The sequence below is a fragment of the Arabidopsis lyrata genome (genome assembly GCF_000004255.2).
Source record: "Arabidopsis lyrata subsp. lyrata unplaced genomic scaffold ARALYscaffold_5, whole genome shotgun sequence".
Taxonomy (NCBI): domain Eukaryota; kingdom Viridiplantae; phylum Streptophyta; class Magnoliopsida; order Brassicales; family Brassicaceae; genus Arabidopsis; species Arabidopsis lyrata.
Genome location: NW_003302551.1, coordinates 20505171 through 20528420, shown reverse-complemented (window position 1 = coordinate 20528420; position 23250 = coordinate 20505171). Strand labels below are relative to the sequence as shown.

The 23250-nt window shown below is 35.1% G+C and overlaps 7 protein-coding genes across 12 annotated transcripts; 3 read left to right on the top strand and 4 right to left on the bottom strand.

Annotated features, from left to right (window-relative positions):
• Window positions 1-1485: 1485 nt before the first annotated feature.
• On the top strand, window positions 1486-3730 carry LOC9312712 (cytochrome P450 78A9). Of its 2 annotated transcripts, XM_021025158.1 has the most exons (3): window positions 1486-2693; window positions 2855-3478; window positions 3534-3730. In XM_021025158.1, exons 1-3 carry the CDS (start codon window positions 1719-1721, stop codon window positions 3618-3620), a joined length of 1686 nt encoding a protein of 561 aa, XP_020880817.1. In that variant the 5' UTR covers window positions 1486-1718; the 3' UTR covers window positions 3621-3730. The 2 variants fall into 2 exon arrangements, with proteins under 2 accessions (XP_020880817.1, XP_002878418.1); XM_002878372.2 differs by having other exon boundaries at window positions 1621-2693; window positions 2855-3730.
• Window positions 3731-5114: 1384 nt separating this feature from the next.
• LOC9314486 lies at window positions 5115-6752 on the bottom strand. The gene is made up of 3 exons (XM_021025177.1): window positions 6343-6752; window positions 5802-6231; window positions 5115-5511 (listed from the first exon to the last, which is right to left on the bottom strand). Exons 1-3 carry the CDS (start codon window positions 6547-6549, stop codon window positions 5333-5335), a joined length of 816 nt encoding a protein of 271 aa, XP_020880836.1. The 5' UTR covers window positions 6550-6752; the 3' UTR covers window positions 5115-5332.
• A 326-nt stretch (window positions 6753-7078) lies between these two features.
• Window positions 7079-9423, top strand: LOC9312711 (serine/arginine-rich splicing factor RS31). 2 transcript variants are annotated; one of them, XM_021025179.1, is made up of 7 exons: window positions 7131-7177; window positions 7269-7395; window positions 7628-8017; window positions 8159-8271; window positions 8350-8579; window positions 8666-8980; window positions 9181-9423. In XM_021025179.1, exons 3-7 carry the CDS (start codon window positions 7975-7977, stop codon window positions 9209-9211), a joined length of 732 nt encoding a protein of 243 aa, XP_020880838.1. In that variant the 5' UTR covers window positions 7131-7177; window positions 7269-7395; window positions 7628-7974; the 3' UTR covers window positions 9212-9423. The 2 variants fall into 2 exon arrangements, with proteins under 2 accessions (XP_020880837.1, XP_020880838.1); XM_021025178.1 differs by lacking the exon at window positions 7628-8017 and having other exon boundaries at window positions 7079-7177.
• Window positions 9424-11668: 2245 nt separating this feature from the next.
• LOC9312710 (dof zinc finger protein DOF3.7) lies at window positions 11669-14027 on the bottom strand. 4 transcript variants are annotated; one of them, XM_002876596.2, is made up of 3 exons: window positions 13695-14025; window positions 12544-13048; window positions 11669-12459 (listed from the first exon to the last, which is right to left on the bottom strand). In XM_002876596.2, the coding sequence occupies exons 1-3, from the start codon at window positions 13716-13718 to the stop codon at window positions 12098-12100; spliced, it is 891 nt and encodes a 296-aa protein (XP_002876642.1). In that variant the 5' UTR covers window positions 13719-14025; the 3' UTR covers window positions 11669-12097. The 4 variants fall into 4 exon arrangements, with proteins under 4 accessions (XP_002876642.1, XP_020880829.1, XP_020880827.1 ...); XM_021025170.1 differs by lacking the exon at window positions 13695-14025 and adding an exon at window positions 13347-13665; XM_021025168.1 differs by having other exon boundaries at window positions 11669-13048; window positions 13695-14027.
• A 1196-nt stretch (window positions 14028-15223) lies between these two features.
• On the bottom strand, window positions 15224-17593 carry LOC9312709. Its single transcript, XM_021025183.1, has one exon. The coding sequence runs from the start codon at window positions 16770-16772 to the stop codon at window positions 16245-16247; it is 528 nt and encodes a 175-aa protein (XP_020880842.1). The 5' UTR covers window positions 16773-17593; the 3' UTR covers window positions 15224-16244.
• Window positions 17594-18085: 492 nt separating this feature from the next.
• LOC9314485 (auxin response factor 18) lies at window positions 18086-21893 on the bottom strand. Its single transcript, XM_021025157.1, has 13 exons — window positions 21315-21893; window positions 20917-21032; window positions 20735-20833; window positions 20589-20645; window positions 20345-20497; window positions 20184-20268; window positions 20011-20101; window positions 19768-19932; window positions 19562-19675; window positions 19421-19493; window positions 18845-19333; window positions 18568-18755; window positions 18086-18471 (listed from the first exon to the last, which is right to left on the bottom strand). Exons 1-13 carry the CDS (start codon window positions 21358-21360, stop codon window positions 18354-18356), a joined length of 1794 nt encoding a protein of 597 aa, XP_020880816.1. The 5' UTR covers window positions 21361-21893; the 3' UTR covers window positions 18086-18353.
• Window positions 21590-22795, top strand: LOC110228572. Its single transcript, XM_021026260.1, is given in 3 exon segments — window positions 21590-21611; window positions 22275-22372; window positions 22375-22795. Coding segments are annotated over 3 exon segments (357 nt in total). The 3' UTR covers window positions 22612-22795.
• The last annotated feature ends 455 nt before the right edge of the window (window positions 22796-23250 follow it).

The following is a 23250-nucleotide window of genomic DNA, read 5'->3' as shown; positions in this document are numbered from 1 at the left end:
AGAGGTTCTCATATGTTCTCATTTGAGAATCGATTCTCGCGTTTCACTCCTCATTTTCATTACTTTTTTTTTAATATTGTTGAGAGACTTGATGATAGAGTTCCACTGTAGATGCTCTAACATAACCTGCCATTCAGTTCACCTCCCTCGCGCGCATGCCGGCGCTAAACCGTTAGATCTCATTTTGCCAACGACACAACTCAACGGTTATAATTTGTCTTATAAATTATACATTTACACTTTTTTTTTTTAATACATTTACACTTTGTTGTTACTTTTTTTGGATGACATATTGTTGATATAGTTTAATAGATAATTAACATTAACAAATGAAAGATAACTACACTTCTTATTACGAGTGAAAGTTTAAATATACATAAAAACGTTACGATCATGGACTGTATTTAACAAAGATATTATACTTAAATGTCCAACACACTTACTGTTAGTAAATAAAATATATAGTGCAAGCCTGCAACCGTGCAACATACAGATTATATCATTTCTTTTTTCTTATAAAATAATCATCAAGTATCAAATATTAGAACTTGATGTCGTATGCTGTGATCGAATATATATTTAACTGCACCGAGACTTACGTATTTAGATATGCACTGCAAGTAAAAGTAAACGTTGTTTTTAACAGTACTCTCAGTTGGAATTAATTCCATAACAAAGCTATGACGTTAAATCTATAAAAAACAGGACATTTTTTACAAAGATATACGAATATAGATATATAATTTACCAGTTAAGTCAGCTAACTACGATTACAATTAACAAATTCAATGAATTCACAAGAGTGGGTCTATCAAGTTTCATCAGTTTTATTTAACGGTCACGAGAAGTTAAGTTAATTGCTATATGCATTACTGCCATTGCATTTAAACCTCTTGATATTACGTTCTTAACTTTGTAACTGATTTTGTCAATAAATTTTTCGAAATGAAAATTCAATTGACATTCAAATCCATCTCATGGTAGGAAAAAACAATCCCGGAGCTTACGTTTTGTTTTTTAAAAAGATACTATGTTTTATAAGTGGTCTGAAATCTTAATCACTTTTATATTTGATGTGTATTTGTCTAATAGATTGGTGAATAAAGAGCCTATTAATTCATTGCATTTAATCAACTTTTTTTCTTGTGGCTGCAAGGTCTTGCTTTTTTAAAAAATATCCTGAAATAAATCTGGTTTATGTTGAATCAAGTAAAATAATTATCAGTGCCCGCATAATAATACAATATTTTCGGTAAACTTAAAATAAATGAAGGTTTTGATACGTTATCCTCAATATATTGCATACATGTTTTTTCTTTTTCTTTTATTTTAGCATTTATGTAGCTAATATGAAAAAATTCAAATGGAAAAAGTACAAGTTCAAATTTTATGTTTTATATATTTTCAAGTAAGCAAGCAAACGCAAACTTGCCCAAAGATATCAAGTAAAAAGTACAATATGAAAGGGTAAAAAGAATGAAGTACACACAAGAGGGGCTTCTATTATTTAACATAAAAGACATCATTCCCTTTCAAATATATAAAAAAAAAACTATTAAATGAAATAAACTATAGTTTTTGAATTAATTAAAAAAACTAACAAGAGGGGCTTCTAATGTTTTTTCTATATAAATACCTGAAGGCAGCCTTTCGTCTTAAACCCCACAGCAAAAAGCCACTCTCCTTTCTCTCTCTCTCTCTTTTGCTCCTCTGCTTCCATGGCCACCAAGCTCGACACCAGTAGCTTACTTTTGGCCATCTTCTCCAAATGTAGCCTCCTTACTCAAACCAATCTTGCTCTCTCTCTCCTCGTAGCCTCCCTTGCTTCTCTCGCTCTTTCTCTCTTCTTCTGGTCTCATCCCGGAGGACCCGCATGGGGAAAGTACTTCCTCCATCGCCGCCGTCAAACCACCGTGATACCTGGACCAAGAGGCTTACCTTTTGTCGGAAGCATGTCTCTCATGTCAAGTGCTCTGGCTCACCGTTGCATAGCCGCAACCGCAGAAAAATTTGGAGCCAAACGTTTAATGGCGTTTAGCTTAGGAGAAACTCGCGTGATCGTCACGTGCAATCCTGATGTAGCTAAAGAGATTCTAAACAGTCCGGTTTTTGCTGACCGACCGGTTAAGGAATCAGCTTATTCTCTTATGTTTAACCGAGCTATCGGTTTCGCACCTTACGGCGTTTACTGGCGAACCTTGAGAAGAATCGCGTCTAATCATCTTTTTAGTCCGAAACAGATTAAACGTTCCGAAACGCAGAGACGTGAGATCGCCAATCAGATCGTCAAGTGTCTTGCAAAACAGAGTAACACCAAAGGTCTCTGTTTTGCACGTGACTTGATCAAAACGGCATCGCTTAATAACATGATGTGCTCTGTTTTTGGAAAAGAATATGAGCTTGAGAACGAGCATGAAGAAGTGAGTGAGCTACGTGGATTGGTGGAAGAAGGTTATGATTTACTCGGAACACTTAATTGGACCGATCATCTCCCATGGCTCTCGGAGTTTGATCCTCAGAGAATCCGGTCTAGATGCTCCAATCTCGTACCGAAAGTAAACCGGTTTGTGAACCGGATTATCTCTGACCACCGTGATCAAACTCGTGACTCACCGAGTGACTTTGTTGACGTATTGCTCTCTCTTGATGGTCCTGATAAATTATCCGACCCTGATATCGTCGCTGTTCTCTGGGTATGTACACGTGGCTTTTATTTTTATCTTTTTACTAGAGAAGAAAAAGACAAATAAACATATTGATTATCTAGTCTATGCGTTTAATTAAATTTTTGGATAATTAAATATGCCATTTTAAATAACTAAAAAAGTACTCGCAATTTTGGTTTTAATAACAGGAAATGATATTCAGAGGAACTGACACGGTGGCTGTTTTGATCGAGTGGATTCTTGCTAGGATGGTCCTACATCCAGATATTCAATCGACGGTTCACAATGAGCTTGATCAAATCGTGGGAAGATCAAGAGCCGTCGAAGAATCTGACGTGGCGTCTCTAGAGTATCTAACGGCTGTTGTGAAAGAAGTCTTGAGGCTTCACCCGCCAGGCCCACTACTCTCATGGGCCCGTTTAGCAATCACAGATACGATCATCGACGGTTGTCGTGTTCCGGCGGGGACCACCGCAATGGTGAACATGTGGGCTATATCACACGACCCACACGTGTGGGAGAATCCGTTGGAGTTTAAACCCGAACGTTTTGTAGCCAAGGAAGGTGAGGTTGAGTTCTCGGTTCTTGGGTCGGATTTGAGGCTTGCACCGTTCGGGTCCGGTCGTCGGGTTTGCCCCGGGAAGAATCTTGGTTTGACCACCGTCACGTTTTGGACTGCGACGCTTTTGCATGAGTTTGAATGGCTAACACCGTCCGATGAGAAGACCGTTGACTTGTCCGAGAAATTGAGGCTCTCGTGTGAGATGGCTAATCCTCTTGCTGCTAAATTACGCCCCAGGCGTAGTTTTAGCGTATACACAGATACTGTGGTAAACTAAAGGGAAGGAAAATTAGTGTGAATTGAAGCAAAAGATAAAAATAAAGAACAAACAAAGTAAAGGTAACAAATCAAATAAGAATCATACAAAAAAAAGAAAAAAAAAATGGTTATGAAGCTTGTATATTAAACTAACATCTGATACGTTTGGTGGTGTGTTGTATATATGATGAAAACATTAATGTCACAAAGAAAAGTTTATAGTACTATGTGGTTTTTCTATATCTTTTTTCTCGCTTTCTTTTTGCATTCTGATTTTTATCTAATTTTCAAAACTTGATTTCCTCGTTTTTTAGTATGTTATGAAAACTTAATTAATATCGTGGACTATCAACTCTGAAATGATGGGAAACGATCTTTGCTTGAACACGAACAAAGTCCCGATTACAAGCAATTATAATATATCATTTTTCATCCACTGATCAGCAAATATCATAATCAAGGAAAAATGTAATTATTTCAATTCATTTTTACTTTGACAAGAAAAACTACAAGTATAAATGGTGAGTACATTAGGCTTAACCAATTCATCATAAATTCATAATGAAGTATTTTTGGGTAAGACATTCAAATGCCATGTAACCTTAAAATTTCAAATTATCGACCGCCAATCCTAGCGAACAGAAATATTTGTGTAAAAGTTCCTGAATAAATCGGAAGGAGTTGTTTCCACATTTTTTGCCCCAGCCAAAACATATAAAAGTTTCGTCTTTATAAAAGTTGCAGATTCGACATACCCTGCCCCATGACCACTATTTACTACTAGTCAATTACTAAATTTGGAAAAAAAAAATTAATAATGTAATATGATTGTTTAATAAGAGAATTTGACTGAAAATATTTTCAAACTTCAAATTGTGTGGTCGAACATAAAAAATCATTATAATAAGAGTTCTTGAATTTATATTTATGCAAACGAAAGATTGTGACACATGCATTATTAAAGGATGGTGGTATTTTTGTTCCAGTGAGGAGCCTGCACATAAGCATTAGGAAAGAACAAAATATGACAAGATTTGAATTAATGGTCTAATCATATATACAATTGAGAGATCTTAAAAGTGGATAAGTATCTTATAAAGAACTTTTTTTAATCGTGGAAGCATCTTCACTGGTTGCTGAGAGGTTTTCATAATGACGTCATGTATGTTTCTCAATAAAAGTGGTTGTAAAAAAATATATAATGCCCATTTAAATATTCCAAAGCATAAACTAATCTTGCATTAAAAAAAAAAAAAAACTAATCTTGCATGACAATTTTGTTTCCGAATTGTTTAGTCCTGTACAAAATAAATGATTTTATTTATATTTCGTATAAACTGAAAGTGGGCTTAATCAAGAGTTGATAAATAGCTTAGGCCCATCAACGTAAAAACGATCATATTTATTATACATGGGCCAGAGCTGACATAGTTTAGATCAAACTTAATAGCCTAAACATGAATTTTGGCTTTCACAAATTCGACCACACAATCTTTTATAAATAATACCCTCGCTTTTATCATAGTTTTGCGGCGAACTATTTATAGTTAGATTTCTTATACAAATAGAAAAGAGAGATCAAAATGTAGATCTTATTTTATACGAAAAGAATGAATTTTTCAACATGCTTAATCAAATCACCAGACTTCTTGTACATGAAAAACATTACAAAACTCTGAAACAGTGTGAAAAAGTATTAGTGATCATTTTCCACCATTATTCCAATATTAACTCTAATTGCATGATTTCTTACAATTTCATCATTTACAAACCTCAAAAAAAAGTTGCAGAATATTTGCACATATAGAGTCAAACTCATAATAAGACATCCCAATAGTAATATTATCTATGGCCATTTAGTGAACTCAAAGACCTTAAGGACGATATCAAGACCTGTTGGGATTTGCCAAATGAAAAGAAGAACATTTACTGCATTCAACGCTATGTGTAGACTCCTCGCCGTCTCGTTCCCTTTCTGCATCGCTGGCACTAATGCAGCCGCCGCCGCCCACAACACCGTTATTCCTGCCACCACCACCACCAACACAAAATGTGAACAGTTTTCTACACATCCCAAACAAATGGCAACGACATTTTTTCTAATGATAGTTTAAGACTTTTTCTAATAGTTATGATGAATGGTAACAAAAATCCAAAATTAGTATAAAACTTAAACCACATCAAACGAAACTAAAAGCGGACTGAGCAACCCTTCTATGCATATTCGAAGATTACACAATTATGTTCAGTGCTATCAATGAGAACCTAAAATCAAGAAAATGAAAAATAAGACGAGAGAGATTGGTTTATGGTACCTGCACCGGCGTAAAGATGAGGACCGGGGAAGAGTTTACCGGTACGAAGATAAGTGTTAACACCACCAAAGACAGCTTCCAAAACACCAAAACCTAACAAAACAGAGCCAGCGTCAAAGTGTTTGTCTCTGTAAGACCCTTTGACCAACTCTTTCCTCTCTTCTGTCAGCCGTTGGATCTGAAGCTCAGTGGTAGAAGGAGGCGACGAAGAATCAACGGCAGTGGATCCATCAGGAGAAACAGGAGTTGGTTTAAGCTGTTTCTTGAGCTCACTGATCTCATTCTGTATCGTACGGACACGTCTCCATTGCCAACCTAAGTAACCAGCCCAAAGTGTGTATGCGAATAAACCTCCCATCACAATTGGGTGTATCAACGCAAATGATCTTCCTTCCAATATCCCAAATTCTCCTCCAACTGCTGCTGCATCCTTTTAAAAATTGCAAAAAACAAGAATCTTGATTGATGAAACTTTTCACCATTCTCGATTATATTTGTAGAATGTGAAACTATTGGGGAAAGATTGAAACTTTTTGATTACCTGTGGGTCGAGGAAGAAAGGCAATGCGATGACTGCGAGAGGGAGAGAGGATGATTTAAGGAGTTGGAGAGCGTTGGGAGTGGAGGGTATATCTGGGATTTTGCATGGTTGTGATTTGGTGATTGGTTTGAGAGAGTTTAGGGTTTTAGGGTGATGTGTGCGAGGAAGAAGATGGAGTGTGGAGAGACAATGAAGTGTGGTCGCCATACTCTCTCTCTCTCGGGTCTTGGAACAGAGATTGTGGCAAAAGAGTGAAGAAACAAGAGAGACATCCTTAACCGCAAAAATTATCGAACCAAAACAGATAAGAGATCTCCGTTGGAGCTCCACGTGTCAGAAAACTGGACACTTACATAAAATTTAATTCTTTTCTTCTTCACCGACAGAAAACTAATCGGTAAATAAACATGTATAATGTCACTTGATTAATAAATAATCAAAATTGTTTACTTTGATTTAGTTTTTACAAAAAAAAAGTACTTATGTTTGAATTTGATAGAGCCTCGCATGAATGATGATACAAAAAAAACAAGAGTGAATATTGAGCAACATGTAACAACCAAAAACTATACCAATTGAATGGGATTGTTAGCTAATTTTTTTTTTTTAAAAAAAAAAAAAAACTCCAACGAGTTCTCATAGTCATGGACTCATGGGGTAACTCTTAGTGTGGGCCTATTTGTGAAGAAAGCCCATTATAAGCCTTGAATTTCCGAGTTTGCCCCTGATGGCATGCCGGGGTTTTTAAGTCAACCAGGCTCTTCTTTTCGTTCTTCGCCGAGCGTCGTCGTCGTCCTCTAGGGTTTGTTTATCGTTTCTTCTCCGATCGTTTAAGGTAAATTTTCTCCGATACTTGTACTTGCTCATGTAGATATACCTTCTCTTATCCTCTACATGTTTCTAATTTCGTGTTATTGGATCGTTAGGACTTGCAAATTAGGATAAAGATGAGGCCAGTGTTCGTCGGCAATTTCGAGTATGAAACGCGCCAGTCGGATTTGGAACGATTGTTCGACAAGTATGGGAGAGTCGAGCGAGTGGACATGAAATCTGGTAAAGTGTCTTCTAATTTCTACACCAGTGACCGATATCTTTAGATATTTGGAAGAAAATTTTGTTGTTTGATCATCTCGAGTTCGTCTTGTGGTTGGTTAATCATCTTTGCTTAGGTTTAGTTTCCGTTTGAACTCGGATTCTGGATGTTTAGAACTAGTTCCAGTGTCATACATGATTTGAAGGTTTATGCAGTAGAGAATGGTTGTATTGAGTGTTTATTTGGTCGCAGGAACTTTTCTTCAAAGGAACAAGAATTGCCATCTTCTTCTTCTTCCTGCAAAAAACATTTCTACATTTTCATGCCTGCCTTTATCATCTTGTGCCTACCAATCTTCGCTGATTCTAGAGAAACTTTGGAATTTGTCTATCTATACCAATCAGTCGATGGTTCAGATGGAAGTCTGTTGAATCCATCATTGCCATGCCTTGCCTTCCATATCTGAACTCCTCCACTCAGAATCTTGAAGCATTCCTTGCAAATCACTCAGAATTGTTTTTATAAAATTGGTGTTTTTAAAACAAAATCCTGATTTCCTGTGTTATGCTACAAATCTTGATTTTCTACTACATCATGGAATGCCTCTACATCTCATGTTCACCAGCCTTCACATATATGCAGGTGTATATCTATTTAGTTATTTTCTAGGGTAAACGGGATATGCTCTATTCGCTGATCTACAGCTATGCAGGGTTAATGGACTGGAGGATTGTCACTCTTTATGTGCGTTTTGTAATCCTTGTGCTTTTGTTGTTGTTGCAGGATATGCTTTTGTGTACTTTGAGGATGAACGTGATGCTGAAGATGCGATTCGCAAGCTTGACAATTTCCCTTTTGGATATGAGAAACGCAGATTATCAGTTGAATGGGCAAAGGTATTCTTTTTTTTTTCTGGTTTTTATTGAAGCTGCCTCATATTTAAGAAAACTTCTAAAGTTTCTTCCTGTTTTCAGGGTGAACGTGGCAGGCCTCGTGGTGATGCGAAAGCCACTTCAAATCTGAAGCCTACAAAGACACTGTTTGTCATTAACTTTGACCCCATTAGAACAAAAGAGCACGACATTGAAAAGCACTTTGAGCCCTATGGTAAGGTCATCAACGTGCGTATCAGACGCAACTTCTCATTTGTTCAGTTTGAAACACAAGAAGATGCCACAAAAGCCCTTGAAGCTACTCAAAGAAGGTAAAAAACAACACTTCTTCTAGTTACTTTTTCCGCTAAACATTTTATATATTTGCCTAACTAAACTCCCCTCTTTGTTTTCTCAGCAAAATATTGGATAGGGTTGTTTCTGTGGAGTATGCCTTGAAGGATGACGATGAAAGAGATGATCGATATGGTGGTCGTAGCCCGAGAAGATCTCTTAGTCCTGTGTACCGTAGGCGTCCAAGTCCAGATTATGGTAGGCGTCCAAGCCCTGATTATGGTAGACGTCCAAGTCCAGATAATGGTCGTGCACGAAGCCCAGAATACGACAGATACAAAGGTCCAGCAGCTTATGAAAGACGCAGGAGTCCAGATTATGGACGAAGGAGTTCTGATTATGGTAGACAAAGGAGTCCTGGTTATGACCGATACAGAAGGTAAAATAACAATTGCTTGCTTTGGCTTCTTACTGTTCTCACTCAACTCTCATTGATGTGGACGTATTATTTAATCATTCCTTATCATAATCCAAAATGTTAATAAAAACATATCTTGATATAACGTGGCCGTATAGAAAACCTTTTAAGATGAAGGAAGGAGTAATGTAAGAATTGGTATAATGTTTTTGATTGAACAGTCGTTCTCCAGTCCCAAGAGGAAGACCTTGAAGAAGATTGAACAATGCAGAACACAGGAGTTATGTTGTGTTTTGAGTTAGAAGATGCTTTTTGATGTTTTGAAAGCCTTTGTTAACTTTGGGATCTTATGCTGTGTGACTTTATAGTTTTTAGAATTGGAAGACTTTTATCTCAAAATTAGTAGAAACTTCATAATGGCGCTTTTTTGTTACGATATGTTATTATTACTTGGTTCATGTACCCTTTTGATTCGTCATAATTATTCTAAATCCCATATAATTAACAGTGACACAAGTTTGCCAGAAAAGAAATCAATTTTGATGCAACTTTTTTCCAATAAGGGCAACGATAACTTCTTGTTTTACTTTTTTTGTCTTTTCGCCACTTGTTTTACATATATCCCTACTATAAGTGAATTGTCACTTTGTTTGAACAAATTACTTTGAAGGCAACGCTGCCCATCAGGTGGGATAATTGGGCCGATTATATGCCCAAAAACTTTAGTTTTTGTGAAACTTGTGATCTAAAAGAGAAAAAAAATTGTATAAGGTTAAAAAGACAATTGAGAATGGTGGAATTCCTTTTTATAACTTTTCTGTTACTGTTAGTATACTGAATTTAACTAATTAAAAATTTTATGAGACATGTCGTTTTATTCCTTCGATTTCTTTGGCCTGAAGATAACAGCTTTCTATAATATTTTAATAAAAATATAGTTGACTCCATTGATCCGTTGCATTATGTTTTCTTAATTATTTTGAATAAAGCGACCATGCGCGCAGATAAATCTAGATTTCTTATAGACTAGGAGAATATCGCGTTTGATTTTATCTTGGATTTTTAAATCTTAACAAGAGTATAGTCAGTAATTAATTAAAATAATCAAAACAACACAAACCCAATGAAAATTCATGTTTGGTTGGCGGGCACTATAAAGTGGGCATCTACTTCCGCATTTCAAGCCAGCTACTAATCATCATGTGTTCATACACAGTTTTTACATTATTACATTTAAACATATACATACGTCAGATAGTTTAAGACCTAAATATGTAGTGTAATGTTTCTTTTTTCTTTTTTGGGTCACAGAGTAATGCTTTTTTTTTTAGTGTGGATAATGTGTCAGTATATATATATATATATATTATATTTTATATTGTTGATAAAAATAAAATTTACATTAACTGTGTTATACTCCCTCCGTTTCAGTTTAGTTGTCGTTTTAGGATTTAAATTTTGTTTCATAATAGTTGTCGTTTTAGGTTTTCAATGCAAATGTTTGGTGAAAATTTCAGTATTATCCCTACTGTTTTAATGTTTTGGCCAATGAATTTTTTTATAAAATCTATTAATAAAGGGTAAAACAGAAAATTTAATGTTTTTCTTAATTTGTGTGAAAAAACCTTAAACGACAACTAAAACGAAACGGAGGGAGTATACACTATGACTCAATTGCAAGATTAACTTTTTCCGACTAATTGGAAGATTAATTAGCGGATTAGGTGGATGAACTGTGAAGGTACGGTATTTGTATTAAAAAAAGGGAAAAAACAAATGTCGAGTGGAATGTGACATTGCGGTAAATCTGGTAATAACGAGAATTCAAGGAAACCGTGCCGTCGTCTCCGAATCTTAGTGGGTGTTTGCTTTATGAGAATTTAGTTACTATATTATTTACAAACGATGATGATTACTTTATATGACCAAATTTACAGATCTACATAATACTACAAAATCTACAATTCTTAACGTGATTAATGTCACAAACGGCTTCTAGTTGGGGTAGGTTAAGTTAGACCTAAAATACTTTAATTTTACTATTAATTCCTTGCTTAAGGTATACAGCGACACATAATAACGAATATCTATTTACTTGAAAAAGATGAATATTTTATTTGAAAAAATGGAGGGAATATTATTATGAAAATGTAGTACTTAATTTACATGAAAGAAGATAAACATTGCTACGTTCACGCACGGGCTCAAAAGTCAAAAAGCTGAGGAGCTCTATAAGTATATATTTTATATTAGTGTCCCCAAAATGCGATGCTTTGGGATTTGATAATCATGACTATTCGTGGATAATGATTCCGATCATCTTTATTTTTATCAGCAATTATATGAACTAAAAAGAATACATATTATGAAATCTATAAGTTTTGGGACGTAAATGGTTAAAAAAAAAAATAGAAAATACAGAGAGTGACTGAGTAGGAGTTCTCATTTGAGATACACATGAGAGACTTTCAAAACATTTGTCTTGTTTTTAATGGTTTAGTTTTCTTATACAAATTAAGATTTAATTATATAAAACCTCAAAGGGTATCTCATGAATGGAGGTGTTCTGAGACTCTCTCTCAGTAAGTAATACATTGTCACTCATGTACAACGGTAAGTGACTGCATTGGAGAGTAAATATATAACATGTTAAGATTGAAATTCTCAACACAAACAATGTATTCAAGCTTAGGGTTAACACAATTTAAATAGCATATCAATCGGATTATGATTAGATATTAAGATGAATAAATTACAGAAATACCTCTAAAATAGAAGAAATGATGAATACAGATCTCACTGATTACACACGAAGCCCTCGTATTCACTTATTCTTCTACCCTCACACCCCTTAACACTCCTCATGAACATAGACTCTATTTGATACTAATAAATATGAATGACCATGAAACCCAATTATGAAATATATATTTTGAAAAGACTGATTAAAAAGGAAAAAAAAAAACCAGAAAGAAGGAATAAAAAGACAATCTGTAAACTAAGTTCTGACAACTTTAAGTAAAGTTCCCCATGTGAGAAAAAACAAAAGATCATCAAAGTAAAAACTCTACTAAAATAGGAGAAAAAAGAGAAAAAGAGAAGAAAGATAATAAGTTCATGAGCTCTTTTTAACCTTTTTCACCACGAAGATCCTCCTGTATTACTGAACATCCCACTCCAGTATGTATTATTACCATGACTCTTCTCTTGGGTTGTGCTTGAAAGCTCTTTCATGTCTGAAAAAGGGAACAAAACCCTACTTGCTCCGTTCATGTCATCATTGTTATCTTGAGCTCTTTGGTTACTGTTGATGGTGTTATGTCCAATCCCTTGATGATGATCAATGGAGAATGAAAGGTTATTATTACTCTGTTTGTAATCAGGCATTGCTGGAAACCCTAAAGATGAGTAAAGGACTGAGTTTGAATCCATCATTTGACCAGGCAAGAACGTGTTCATGCCTCTTGAAGAGACTCCATTGGATCTTAGAAGCTCAAGAGCTGAGACAGGAGATGATGAAGCATAGATTGAGGATGAAGTATTGTTGTTCTCTATCTTGGGCATATGAAAAAAATGAGACATACCATGATGATGATGATCTTGCATGACCGGGAAAGACAGCAAGTTGAGATCTTTTGACTTATTAGGGATTTGGCTTGAGAAAAGAATCGGTGGGTTTAGATCTGGAAGCTTGGGATTAGAAGGTGAAGCTAAAGGTGTAGAGGATCTCTTGTTCTTTCTTGAGCTACCTCCGACAGGGACGTTTCGAAGAGAGCCACCTTCGGTCCAATACCTTCGACAACCTTTGCAGAAGTATCTTGGTTGCGTGAGACTGTAGTTGTTGTAATAACAGAACTTTGTGTTTGTTGAGTTGCATCTTGGACAGTTTACTTTCTCTAGTGGCCTCGCCTTTCTAGTTTCCATCGTGGTAGCCGTGTTGTTGTTATTTTCGCCGGAGCCACCATTGGATGCGGTGGCGTTTGGCCTTGCGTTGGTGGCGATGAATGTTGGTTGTTGTTGCGATGTATTATTGTTAGTGCTAGAAATCATTTGCTCCATTGGTTTTACGTTTATCATTTCTTGAAACCCCTATAAAATTAAGACGTACAGACTTAAATTATTCCCTAACCATGTCAAATTAAGCGAGATAACAATAACAAGCAAAACCGAATCTAGAATTTCGCCAAGATTAGGGTTTAGTGAGATGAATAAAATTCAAGTAATAATTATACCTTATTAAAAGCAAAACTATACTAGGTTTGTTGTTAACGTTAAATCGTCGGTGCGTTAACATAAAATTAATTAAAGAAATGAGACTAATTAAAATTTAGGAAATTTTTTGGTAAGACCTAAGCACCAAGAACAAAAGGTAACTAACAAATCATACCTTTTTTATCCATTAGTTATCAGACTTTTATAATTAATCACATGAAAAGTTGAAGTTGTAGAGAACTAAACTTCCTTAACTCCATTCGAGGACTTCGAAAGTTTCAAACGCATAACTCCTCCATGCAGTTTTCATATATAAAACTTTAAATTAAAACACATCATACATATTGATATCTCTATGAGACTATTTATATAACCACTATACTAGTTTCATACATACATGCATATTCACACACAACACATATGTATATATAAGTATGTGAGTAGAGAGATAAAAGAGAGAGAGAGGGTAAGGGTCAGGGAGCAGAAACAAACAGATATAGCAAAGAGATATCTTTTTACGTACCTGAGTCCACTTCGTAGCATCCATGAACTTCAACAAAGAGAAAGGCAGAGAGAGAGAGAGAAACTAAAGAGTAAAGAGCAAAGAGAGAATGTTTTGGAGATAGTTTTTTTTTTTGGACTTTTGCTTTTTTTGGGAGGATATGGCTCTCTATGCGTTAGCTTTCACTTTATGGATGATGAAAGAAAGCAGCCAAGAGGAAGAAGAAGAAGAAGAGAAGAAACCTGCAAAATAAAATATAATAATTGATATGAAAAAAGCAAAAGGAGGGTTTGTTGTTTTTGACTAGTGATAATAATGTCTCATGGCCTCCCTCTCTGGTTCTTTTCTGGTCCCTCTTTTAAATATTTTTAAAGGAAAAAATATCTGTCTAAAATATTGATTGTTCTATTTAATTAAATGGTTGGCTCAATAAACTAGTGGTTAGTATACAGTAAATAGTAGTAATACATTGTTCTACACATCGTGGTTTAAACTATTCAAAAATTTCAAGAAATTTGGAGTTGAATCACTTGCCATCATTTCATAATTTGCTAGTGAGTACTTTTTTTTTGATAAAGATTTGCGAGTGAGTACTTGTGTAATAATTTCTTTTTAAAGGTGAAATTGTGTAATTAAACCTTGTAGTTATGTTTTTTTTAAAGATGAAGAAATTATACCTTTATTATGCATGTTGATTACTCTTATTTCATATCATAATAATACAAAATGTGAGTGGAATTGTGAGTTGTATACTATTCCCGCCCACCCAATTTGTAATTAATATTATTTGCTGGGTTACGATCCGTCAATATTATTATTACCTTGTCAATTTCAAAATCCTTATACCATGACTACATACATAGATATCATAATTACTCTATATTTTATCTATAAATGTAGATTAGGTTACGAAATTCGGTGGCGAACTTGGAATTCTAATTGCAGATTAACTTATTATAAAGTTGTGACTTAATATGGTCGATAAAAACATATGATTTAATCTCTAACTTTATATAAAGTACTAACTAGTCTATATAATATGTTGACTGAATTCAGGAATATGGATTATTCTTCGGACGTAATATATAACACTTTCTTTTATTCAATTATGTTATTTCGACGAAGAAAAGGGACACCAAAATTTCACTCTTTATTTCAGTTGTGATCTGCTTTTTTCGTAAAAGGACCATTATATATTACACCACACATGGCTACATAAAGTTAATATGATTTTATTCTTAAATCGGTAAAGCTATACAACAAATGTCGCGTTAATCAGATAACTAAAATAAAAATTTGTAAAAAGCACATAAACTGAAAATCGAGGCTAATTATAAGAAACTAAGAAACTTTTCAAACTAACAATACTGCACGAGTTATTATGTCACATATAGCTTTTGCGTTTGTAAATAATCATTCTAAAAATATTTAATCACGTGTTATTTAAACGTTAAATTAAATATCCAACGTGCGACTTGGTTTACTAAAATGATTAAAATCACATTCATGTAATCAGATTATCGTTGTGGAGTTTAGTTAACTAACACCAGTTACTTGAGCATAAAAATTTAATTGATTATAACTAATTTTCATATCGATACAACAATCAATTACAGAAACTATAACTTAAAAACTAATCATAGAATTTTGGGTATATTTTTGACAAAGAAAGTAAAATGGTTAGTTATGTAAATATTAAAAAATGAGGGGTTGGAGAAGAAATAGAGAAGGACCGACAAGAAGCGACAAAAAGGAAGAGATAGGCCCCAGTTTTGAGGCGTGATTAGCTTTTTTGAAATCTAAGGACTTTTTTAATTATATTTTATTCAATCCATATCCCTGATGTTGACAACTGTCTTTCCTACCCAAAACACCCACCCCACCTTTCGTGTCGTTTTAATCTCCTAGCTTCACTTGCGTGCCGTTTTCTTTCGCCTTAAACGACCTACCACGTCGACGTGGTCTTTCAGCCACTTAAGCTAGAAGAAGCTTCTGTTGTTTTATTCTTCGGCCTTTTATATTATATGGCCCATTAGTTTTATTGGGCTTAAGAACATTGGTATACATTAGTTAGTTGTCTTCACTCCAACACAGAATGAACGAAAGTAAATGTGTGTATATGAAAATTTAAACAGTTTTTTGAAAACTTTCGCCACCAGAATTCGAAACTTTTTAATTTTTTATACAAAATATAATTTGTAGGACAATTTGATGTAATGATTATCGCATATGGAAGATCACATCCTAGCCACTAATTATGCATTATCTCTCCATTATATATGGCCCACATTACTTTTTCAACATCCTATACATTCGAAACCAGCTCGAGCATCATAAAAATAATTCGACAATTATTATGGTATTGGGCCAGTATATATGCTCAGAAAAGCCCATAATCCAGTAAGTATTTGCTTTGTATTATTTATTTATAATAAAATCTCTCTCCCTCAAAAGCTATGTTTTTTTTAGCTCCTTGTTCTTCCCTGGAACTTCTTGCAAAACAAAAGAAGACACGAACTTACATGTAATCGACGGTTCCATCGGAGAAAACATTTTTTTAGACAAATTAGGTTAATTTACCCAGAAATAACATCTAGTGACGTAAGAGAAACAATGGAGACCTCTTGTTCTTGTGGTCTTCATGTCATCTTCATCTTCCGATGGATAAATAAAACTACAACTTCCGGCCACATAATCCTCACCACCTCTCTCTTTCTTCCAGTGGAACCACCGTTTCCACCCCGAAAGACGACAGCGATGATTAGCTGTCAGAGGCATTTTGGTAAACTCGTCAGGAAGGAGCATTCTCGGTGGCAAATCAAGACACTTGGAGTAAGAAGGATGACGAACATGGTGTTTAGGCTTGCCAGGTTCTACTTCCCATGAGAAAGGAATCGAAGCGCGAGAGAGTGAATCATCAGGGGACGACAAGAGTGACAATGACACGTTGTTACTAGTTACCGGTGATGACAGGTATTGTAGCCTTCTCGATTTTGCTGCTAACACATGTTGAAGTTTCGATGTGATGATTATCATCGCCTCGTTATCGTCTTCTTCGTCAAAACTTGCTTTCTTGTTCTTTTTTTGGGTTGTAACCATATCTTTCTTGTTTCTGCATATTATGATTCCTTTGAAGAAGAAGACAATGGATTTAAATATATGTAATTGTCATTGAAGATGCAATGCTTGATATTTTTGGTACTGTTTAACTATAACCATTCCTCGAACTGAAAGTCAACCCGTACTCTTTTGTTGAGGAAAAGTAGTCAGAATAAATTCGACTACAACACAACTACAATCGTAATTAATTTTGTTTTCTTTCACCGAATAATTTTTTGCTATATGTATGAAGATTTAAGTTTTGTTTGATTTTATATCAACGGAGTACGATATTTGTAGCTAGCTCGTATATTATTATTTGAGTAAGGATGTTCTTTTTATATGATTTATTCTGACTGAAATCTATTCAGTTTAGTAAGCTTGAGGCTTTTTTTTTTTTTTGTAAAAGTAAAACAATTGCTCCATACTACGTAAGTACATAGCCACCACACCATGCATGTACTTCAGTTTGAAAAAATTGTTCTGTTTTTTTTCTCTTTTTTTGATAAGGCAAATCTGAATTAAACCAAAAATATTGATAGTTATCAACTAAAGTATCATTTGTGAGTCTGAAACTCAATCCGAAAATAAAATAGATTTTATTTCTGGCACGAGAACAACATGGAGAAAATTAAATAAGCTAAAAAGGTTGGAAATTAAAAGTTTGACAAAGGTAGAACTTGATAGAGAACAACATGGAGATTGGAGACTTATTTTTGGCACGATAAATTTGAAAATTCAGTGATTAGTTTTCATTTTTTGCGATTTCAGTTCAATTTTTAATAACACTCTACATTCTAAAAGTCCATTAGATCCACATATATTTACAAACTCCAAAATAAAAGAGAACTTTAGAGCATGTGCAGTGCACAGTTCTCATATGGGTTCTCACCAATAAAAAATTTAAAAGTAATAAAAAGTGGGAGAGAAAAACCAGAATCGATTCTCATCTGAAAACATTTGAGAACTCGACTACTTTTATACTTGTCAGCATATAATTGATTTTCAATTTTTTTTATTATTTAAAATTAAAATAAATAACTAAATTAAATCATATGTATTAAATCATAAATTAAATCAAAGTCTCTATGCACTGCACATGCTCTTAACTAGTCTTGTACTCTCGTCCAATAACCCAAAAAAGAGAAAGTCGTTGACTCCTTTACTTTTTCATGACTTCATATCATGCACACCGCTTTGGATTCCACGCCTTCAACAAATTTGTTGTATTCTCTAATGTTTATGTCAAAACTTTTTTTTTTGCCTTAATTATTGATTAAAAATATAATCTTTGAACCCATAACTAATTGATGTGTACTTGGTTTTGAAAATTGAATGGTTATGGAACACAAGAAGTACATAAAGATGTAAACCGACCCATCAACCACTGTCCCAAAACCGAAATATTAAATCGCCAACTTGAAAAATTGACATAAAAAAAAAAGAAGAGCAAAGACTTTTATATACACAGGCCACAGATTAAAAGTCTATAGACCCTTGCCTTACGTACTAAAACGACGTCGCCGAACTAACCTTAAATAACAGCTAAAACTCTCACCACCTACTATGATTATCATCAAATCATTCATTACCATATTCTTCATTCTCTAACGAAGAAGAAATCTTCAATTTCGTTGCCATTTTCTTAACCTCATCGCTCGAATATATAAATATCTTCTTAGCCATCTTGCAAAACTCACTGCACAAAAAAAAAACAGAACATTGAAAAAATCAGTTCCGGTTATAAGTTCACATTAACTGTTTTGAGCTAAACCAGAAAATCTTTATGACTTACTTCCATGGATCATCTCCAGCAAGCATCATATCTCCTTCATCATCTGTGAAGACAACGATCCATTTGTCTCGAGGACGAAGCTGTCCTTGAATCTCAAACATCTCCTCAAGCTCCTCAATCAGTTCATCGTATGATTTCAACAGTGTTAAATCAACCGCACGACCAACCGCAATGCCTTGCATTTGCACCTTTTATTCAATCCAAGATCAAAGAAATCAGATTTTCAAAACATTGTTGCTATGTTATATATGAGTTTTAAAGTGATAAAGATGATTACTTTAGTTCGACTTCTTGATGTTTGTTGCTTCTTCTGCTCATTCATTGAGGTTGGAGTGATGGGTTCTTGACACTTGGCAGCTCCACAAGTATCCATCGGTTGCTTGTCTTGAGGGAGTGGAGCAGGAGGATTGCTTGTGAGATCAAATCCAAATAACCTATAGCTACAATTCGTTGGACGAGGAGGAGGAGGAGGAGTCTCGGGTTTGAAGCTGTTGTTTGAGGAGTATCCACCTGAATTTCTCTCAAGTGATGGATCTTGGAACAATTTAAGGGATGCATTGATGGAATCTTGGCTCTGAGGGAGGCTGTACAAGAAACTAGGTGGGGCTGGTGTTATAACCGATGGCTCGGTGGGTCTTGACCGCTTGCATTTCAGTTGTGGTTGTTGAGCAGGGGTTGAAATTGGGGAAGTTGCCAAGAAAGGCTCAATCTCCCATGGTGAGACTTTGTCTGGTCTCTGAACTGTTGTTGGCTCATCCCATTGGACCTAAGAAAGACCAAGACAAAACATTACATAAAGATCATGTAATAAGTAAACCAGTAAAACTTAAGAACGTGGAATGGTTAACTGAACCTGCAATGACCTCCATTTAGAAGCTGGCCATTGTGATGATAGATCTCCAGTTCCCACAATTGTACCCGTAAATCTGAAGACACTCCAGGTTTCAGAATCAAGAACACTGAAAGAAAATGAACAGAGAAAATGAATTCTTACATTCTCTCAGGAGACTCTTCTCCTTCAAACCTCATTCTGAATCGGGTACCGAGTGAAAATCCATGCTTTATAGCTTCCATATACTTGTTCACCCCAACTATGAACTGGCTTATCCTGCAAAAGACAGAAAACTTTTCTTCAATCTAAGAGTCCTAAACCATCAATGTATATAAAGCAAAAATCATCTAAAGAACATTTCTATATACCTAGGCTTGTAAAACACAACAAAGATTGTTGTTGTACGCACAGCATGAGAAGCTGTAGCAAGAACTCCCAAATGCATGCTCTGACTCGAGATAACCGAAGTAGGCATTGTGCTTTGATGCCGAGCTAATCGCCTCACTCCAACTCGTAAATCACCATTCTCACCCCTGAAACAAACAAAGGTATTACATTAGGTTCATGAAACTAAAACAAGACCAGTGAAGAAGTTTCAATTTCAAAAGTACCTCAAGAACACAAAAGCATCTCCAGCTACAAGTCTTTTCGAGGATACAAATGTACTCCAACCCGTTGTAAGCAAATGCCTCCGTGGTTGCCCTAAACCAAAAACAACACTCAATGTCTCATTTAGTCCAAACACAGTTTCAAAATAAAAAAACACAAAGATTAGTATCAATACCTCTGAATATATGCTTAAACCTCCATTCAAACCCATGAAGATCTCTAGTCACAAGTTCTTGAGTAGGAGTCGCTTGTGTCATATCCTAAAAAGTGTAAAATTGGAGTGAGAATCCAAGCTAAAGTTTCTACAAATGAGAAGATTTATATAAGAAATTTTACCAAAGCAGGCAAGCATTCAGTGGCGTGTTTACGAAGAACAGAGAATCCACCATGAGTGCTTGTATCTGAAGCCGTTAAAATCTTCACAAACGAATGAAACATTTGCTTAGTTGGTTCAACCAGAGGTGGATCAAGACTTGTGGGTTCACTTTGCTGCAAACAAAACAGTAAATCTAAATCAATCAAATATAATCCTCACTGAAAAATAAAGTTGAGCTCTTTTTTTTGTGTGTTAAGAACTTACATCTTCCTCTGGTTGTAATGTGATCTGAGCGTAAACTTCATCTGTTTCATGCTCCGCCTTTAAATCAAAACTTAAAAACTTTTTTAACAGATTCAGTGGAAATAAATAAAGGGGGAAAAAACAAGAATTATGATTGAATTTTTTACCTTTAAAGTGATACCAAGAACTCGACAAAGAATCTTTGGAGGAAGATCAAAAACAGGTATTTCTTCTGATTTGATTCCTTGATTAGTTGACGCCACAAGCTGCAAAACCCAGAATTTAGAAAGAGAATGAGGAAAGAAAAAAAGAAAATTTAAGTTAAAGAGATGTTTTTTTTGGGATATACTTGTTCCATGTGACCCTGAGGGAAGTAGAAAACTCTCTCGTCAGCACGAGGAACTTCCACTAATGGACCTGCACAAACTTTCCATAGCTCTGTGTATAGTTGATCTTGATAAAACCCTATAATCAAACAACAACAAAAAAAAAACTAACAGTCACATTTCCGCGGCAAAACATAACAAAAAAAAAATGTGAATTTGGAGCTATACGAGAAAAGATAAGAAAATGGGTTTTTTTTTTCTTTTTCTTTCTAAGCTCGTTTTCCGAGAAAATGAAGGAAAAAAATCGAAACTTTACTAAGCTGATTTTGATTCTACAGAGTAAAAACCCCAAACAGAGTCACTGTTAGAAACAACAACAAAAAAATCGAAACTTTCTCAAGTCTCAGCCTTTTTTACTCACTTGACGAAGAACTTCCGAAATCGTCATCACCTTCAGCACTCGCCATTGAAGAACCCAGATGAGAACTGGAGAAGAAGAAGTAGTAGAAGAAGAAGGAGAGGAAAATGAAACAAAATAAAAAGAAAAAAAAAAAAAAACCTTCACGCGGTAAACACTACTCTTAACCCCATGAAAGAAACACGAGAGAGAGAAGAAAGAAAAGACCCATCAATGGAGAAGCAAAAAAATAAAATAAAAAAGCAAAAAACTTTATTAACAAGACACAACGGACGGTTATGTCCGTATTGATTGCAGAACGTAATTCAGGCACTGTTGGATAAAAAAAAAATCTCTCCTTTTTTTTTCCTCCAGCCACGAAACCGATCTCTCTCTCTTAAATCTTTTTTTTGTCTTCTCCTTTCCTTTCAGATTCCGTGTTGTTTTGCTTCAACAATCACAAACTTCTCGCCGTTTTTTAATTTATTTCAAGCTTTGCTTACTTCTCCACACCTAACCCCGATCTGCAGCAAACCAAAGCTGCTTCCTTTTTTGAAGAGGTCTCACGGTATCATGCACATATTCACACTCTCTCCTTCTCTCTCTCTATATATATATATATCAAAATATAAGAGATACTTTCTCTTAGTTCAGATCCTGGAGACCTGTCATTTCCACCCACAGTAACTTCAGTTGAATTCCCTATTTTTCTATTCATTTTATTTTATTTTTCTTAAATTGTTGTTTTTTTTTTTGTTTTATCATGTCACCGCTAAAAAGGAAACTCAATTTTGTTACCAAAAAATCAAATCAAATTTAAATGTGCCAAAAAAATCAAATCAAAAATTGGGTACAAGGCAAACGAAGGGTCACGACGTTTAGGGAATTGCTTATGACTAACTACAATAAAAAAAAAACCGTACGGTGCATTTAAAGGAGAGGGACAATCTCAGCCGTCCGATAAAGACGATCGTAATAAATAAGCCTATCACTTACTCTACATCCCTAAATTGCCCCTTTTACTGATGATCCCGTTGCCGTTAAGACTTGACGGTGCCGTTACCCACATCGTCTATTTTTTTCCTTGTGTCTGGATCGTGGCAGGCAATCGTGTCGGCTTCTCTATTATACCCCGGCCACATTTTCTTTTTTTCCGTTATTTTTTTCATGTAACATCAGGTTATTTTTTCCGTTACAGATTTTATTTTTATTTCACACAGTGGAATGTGAGTTAATTACACAATGTACCACTGATCGTTTCCTTTCAAGGACCCACAAAAGCTATGGCTACACCCACACTCGCACAAGGTCACAGCCATGACTCTTTATGGGACGAGCGTCTTGGGAAGCGTGTGAGTTATGTTAGCACGTGCCGAGTCAGTTCTGAGTCGCGCGTGTTCATGTTGTACTCTTTTTCTTCACGCGCTTCAATCTTAGCAAATAAAAAATCGAAACTATAAGCAAAATTCATGTTTACGGATTTGATAGAATTATCGTGAATTATAGAGAAGGCAAAATCTGTAACGTCAAAATATAAGTGAAACAATTGAACGGATAAACAGAGAGTGGAAAACACGCGCTTACGAAATGAGAGTGGAAAAGAAGAGTGATAAAAGTAGAGAAAGCCATGCCGAAGTGTCGGAGGAGTCCCCACATGGACACGTCAGAGTTAGAGAAATTGCCACGCTGTTTAGTCGTATTTATGACCGACACGTGTCAAATTCTGACTTGTCCTACCAATTTGCTCATTTACAGAGGGAAAAACTCTTCTATTCCTATTTTCTTTTTTATTTTATTTTTATTTTTCCCAATGATAGTGAAGAAGAGCACGATCCAAAAATATTATTGCATTTTGATTTGTGTATACACTTGTATTTAATAAAATTTGTTACACGAATCAATGTAGGCTGTATAACTATTGGGTTTTATAGTCTAAGATTTACCTATAAAACGTCGACCA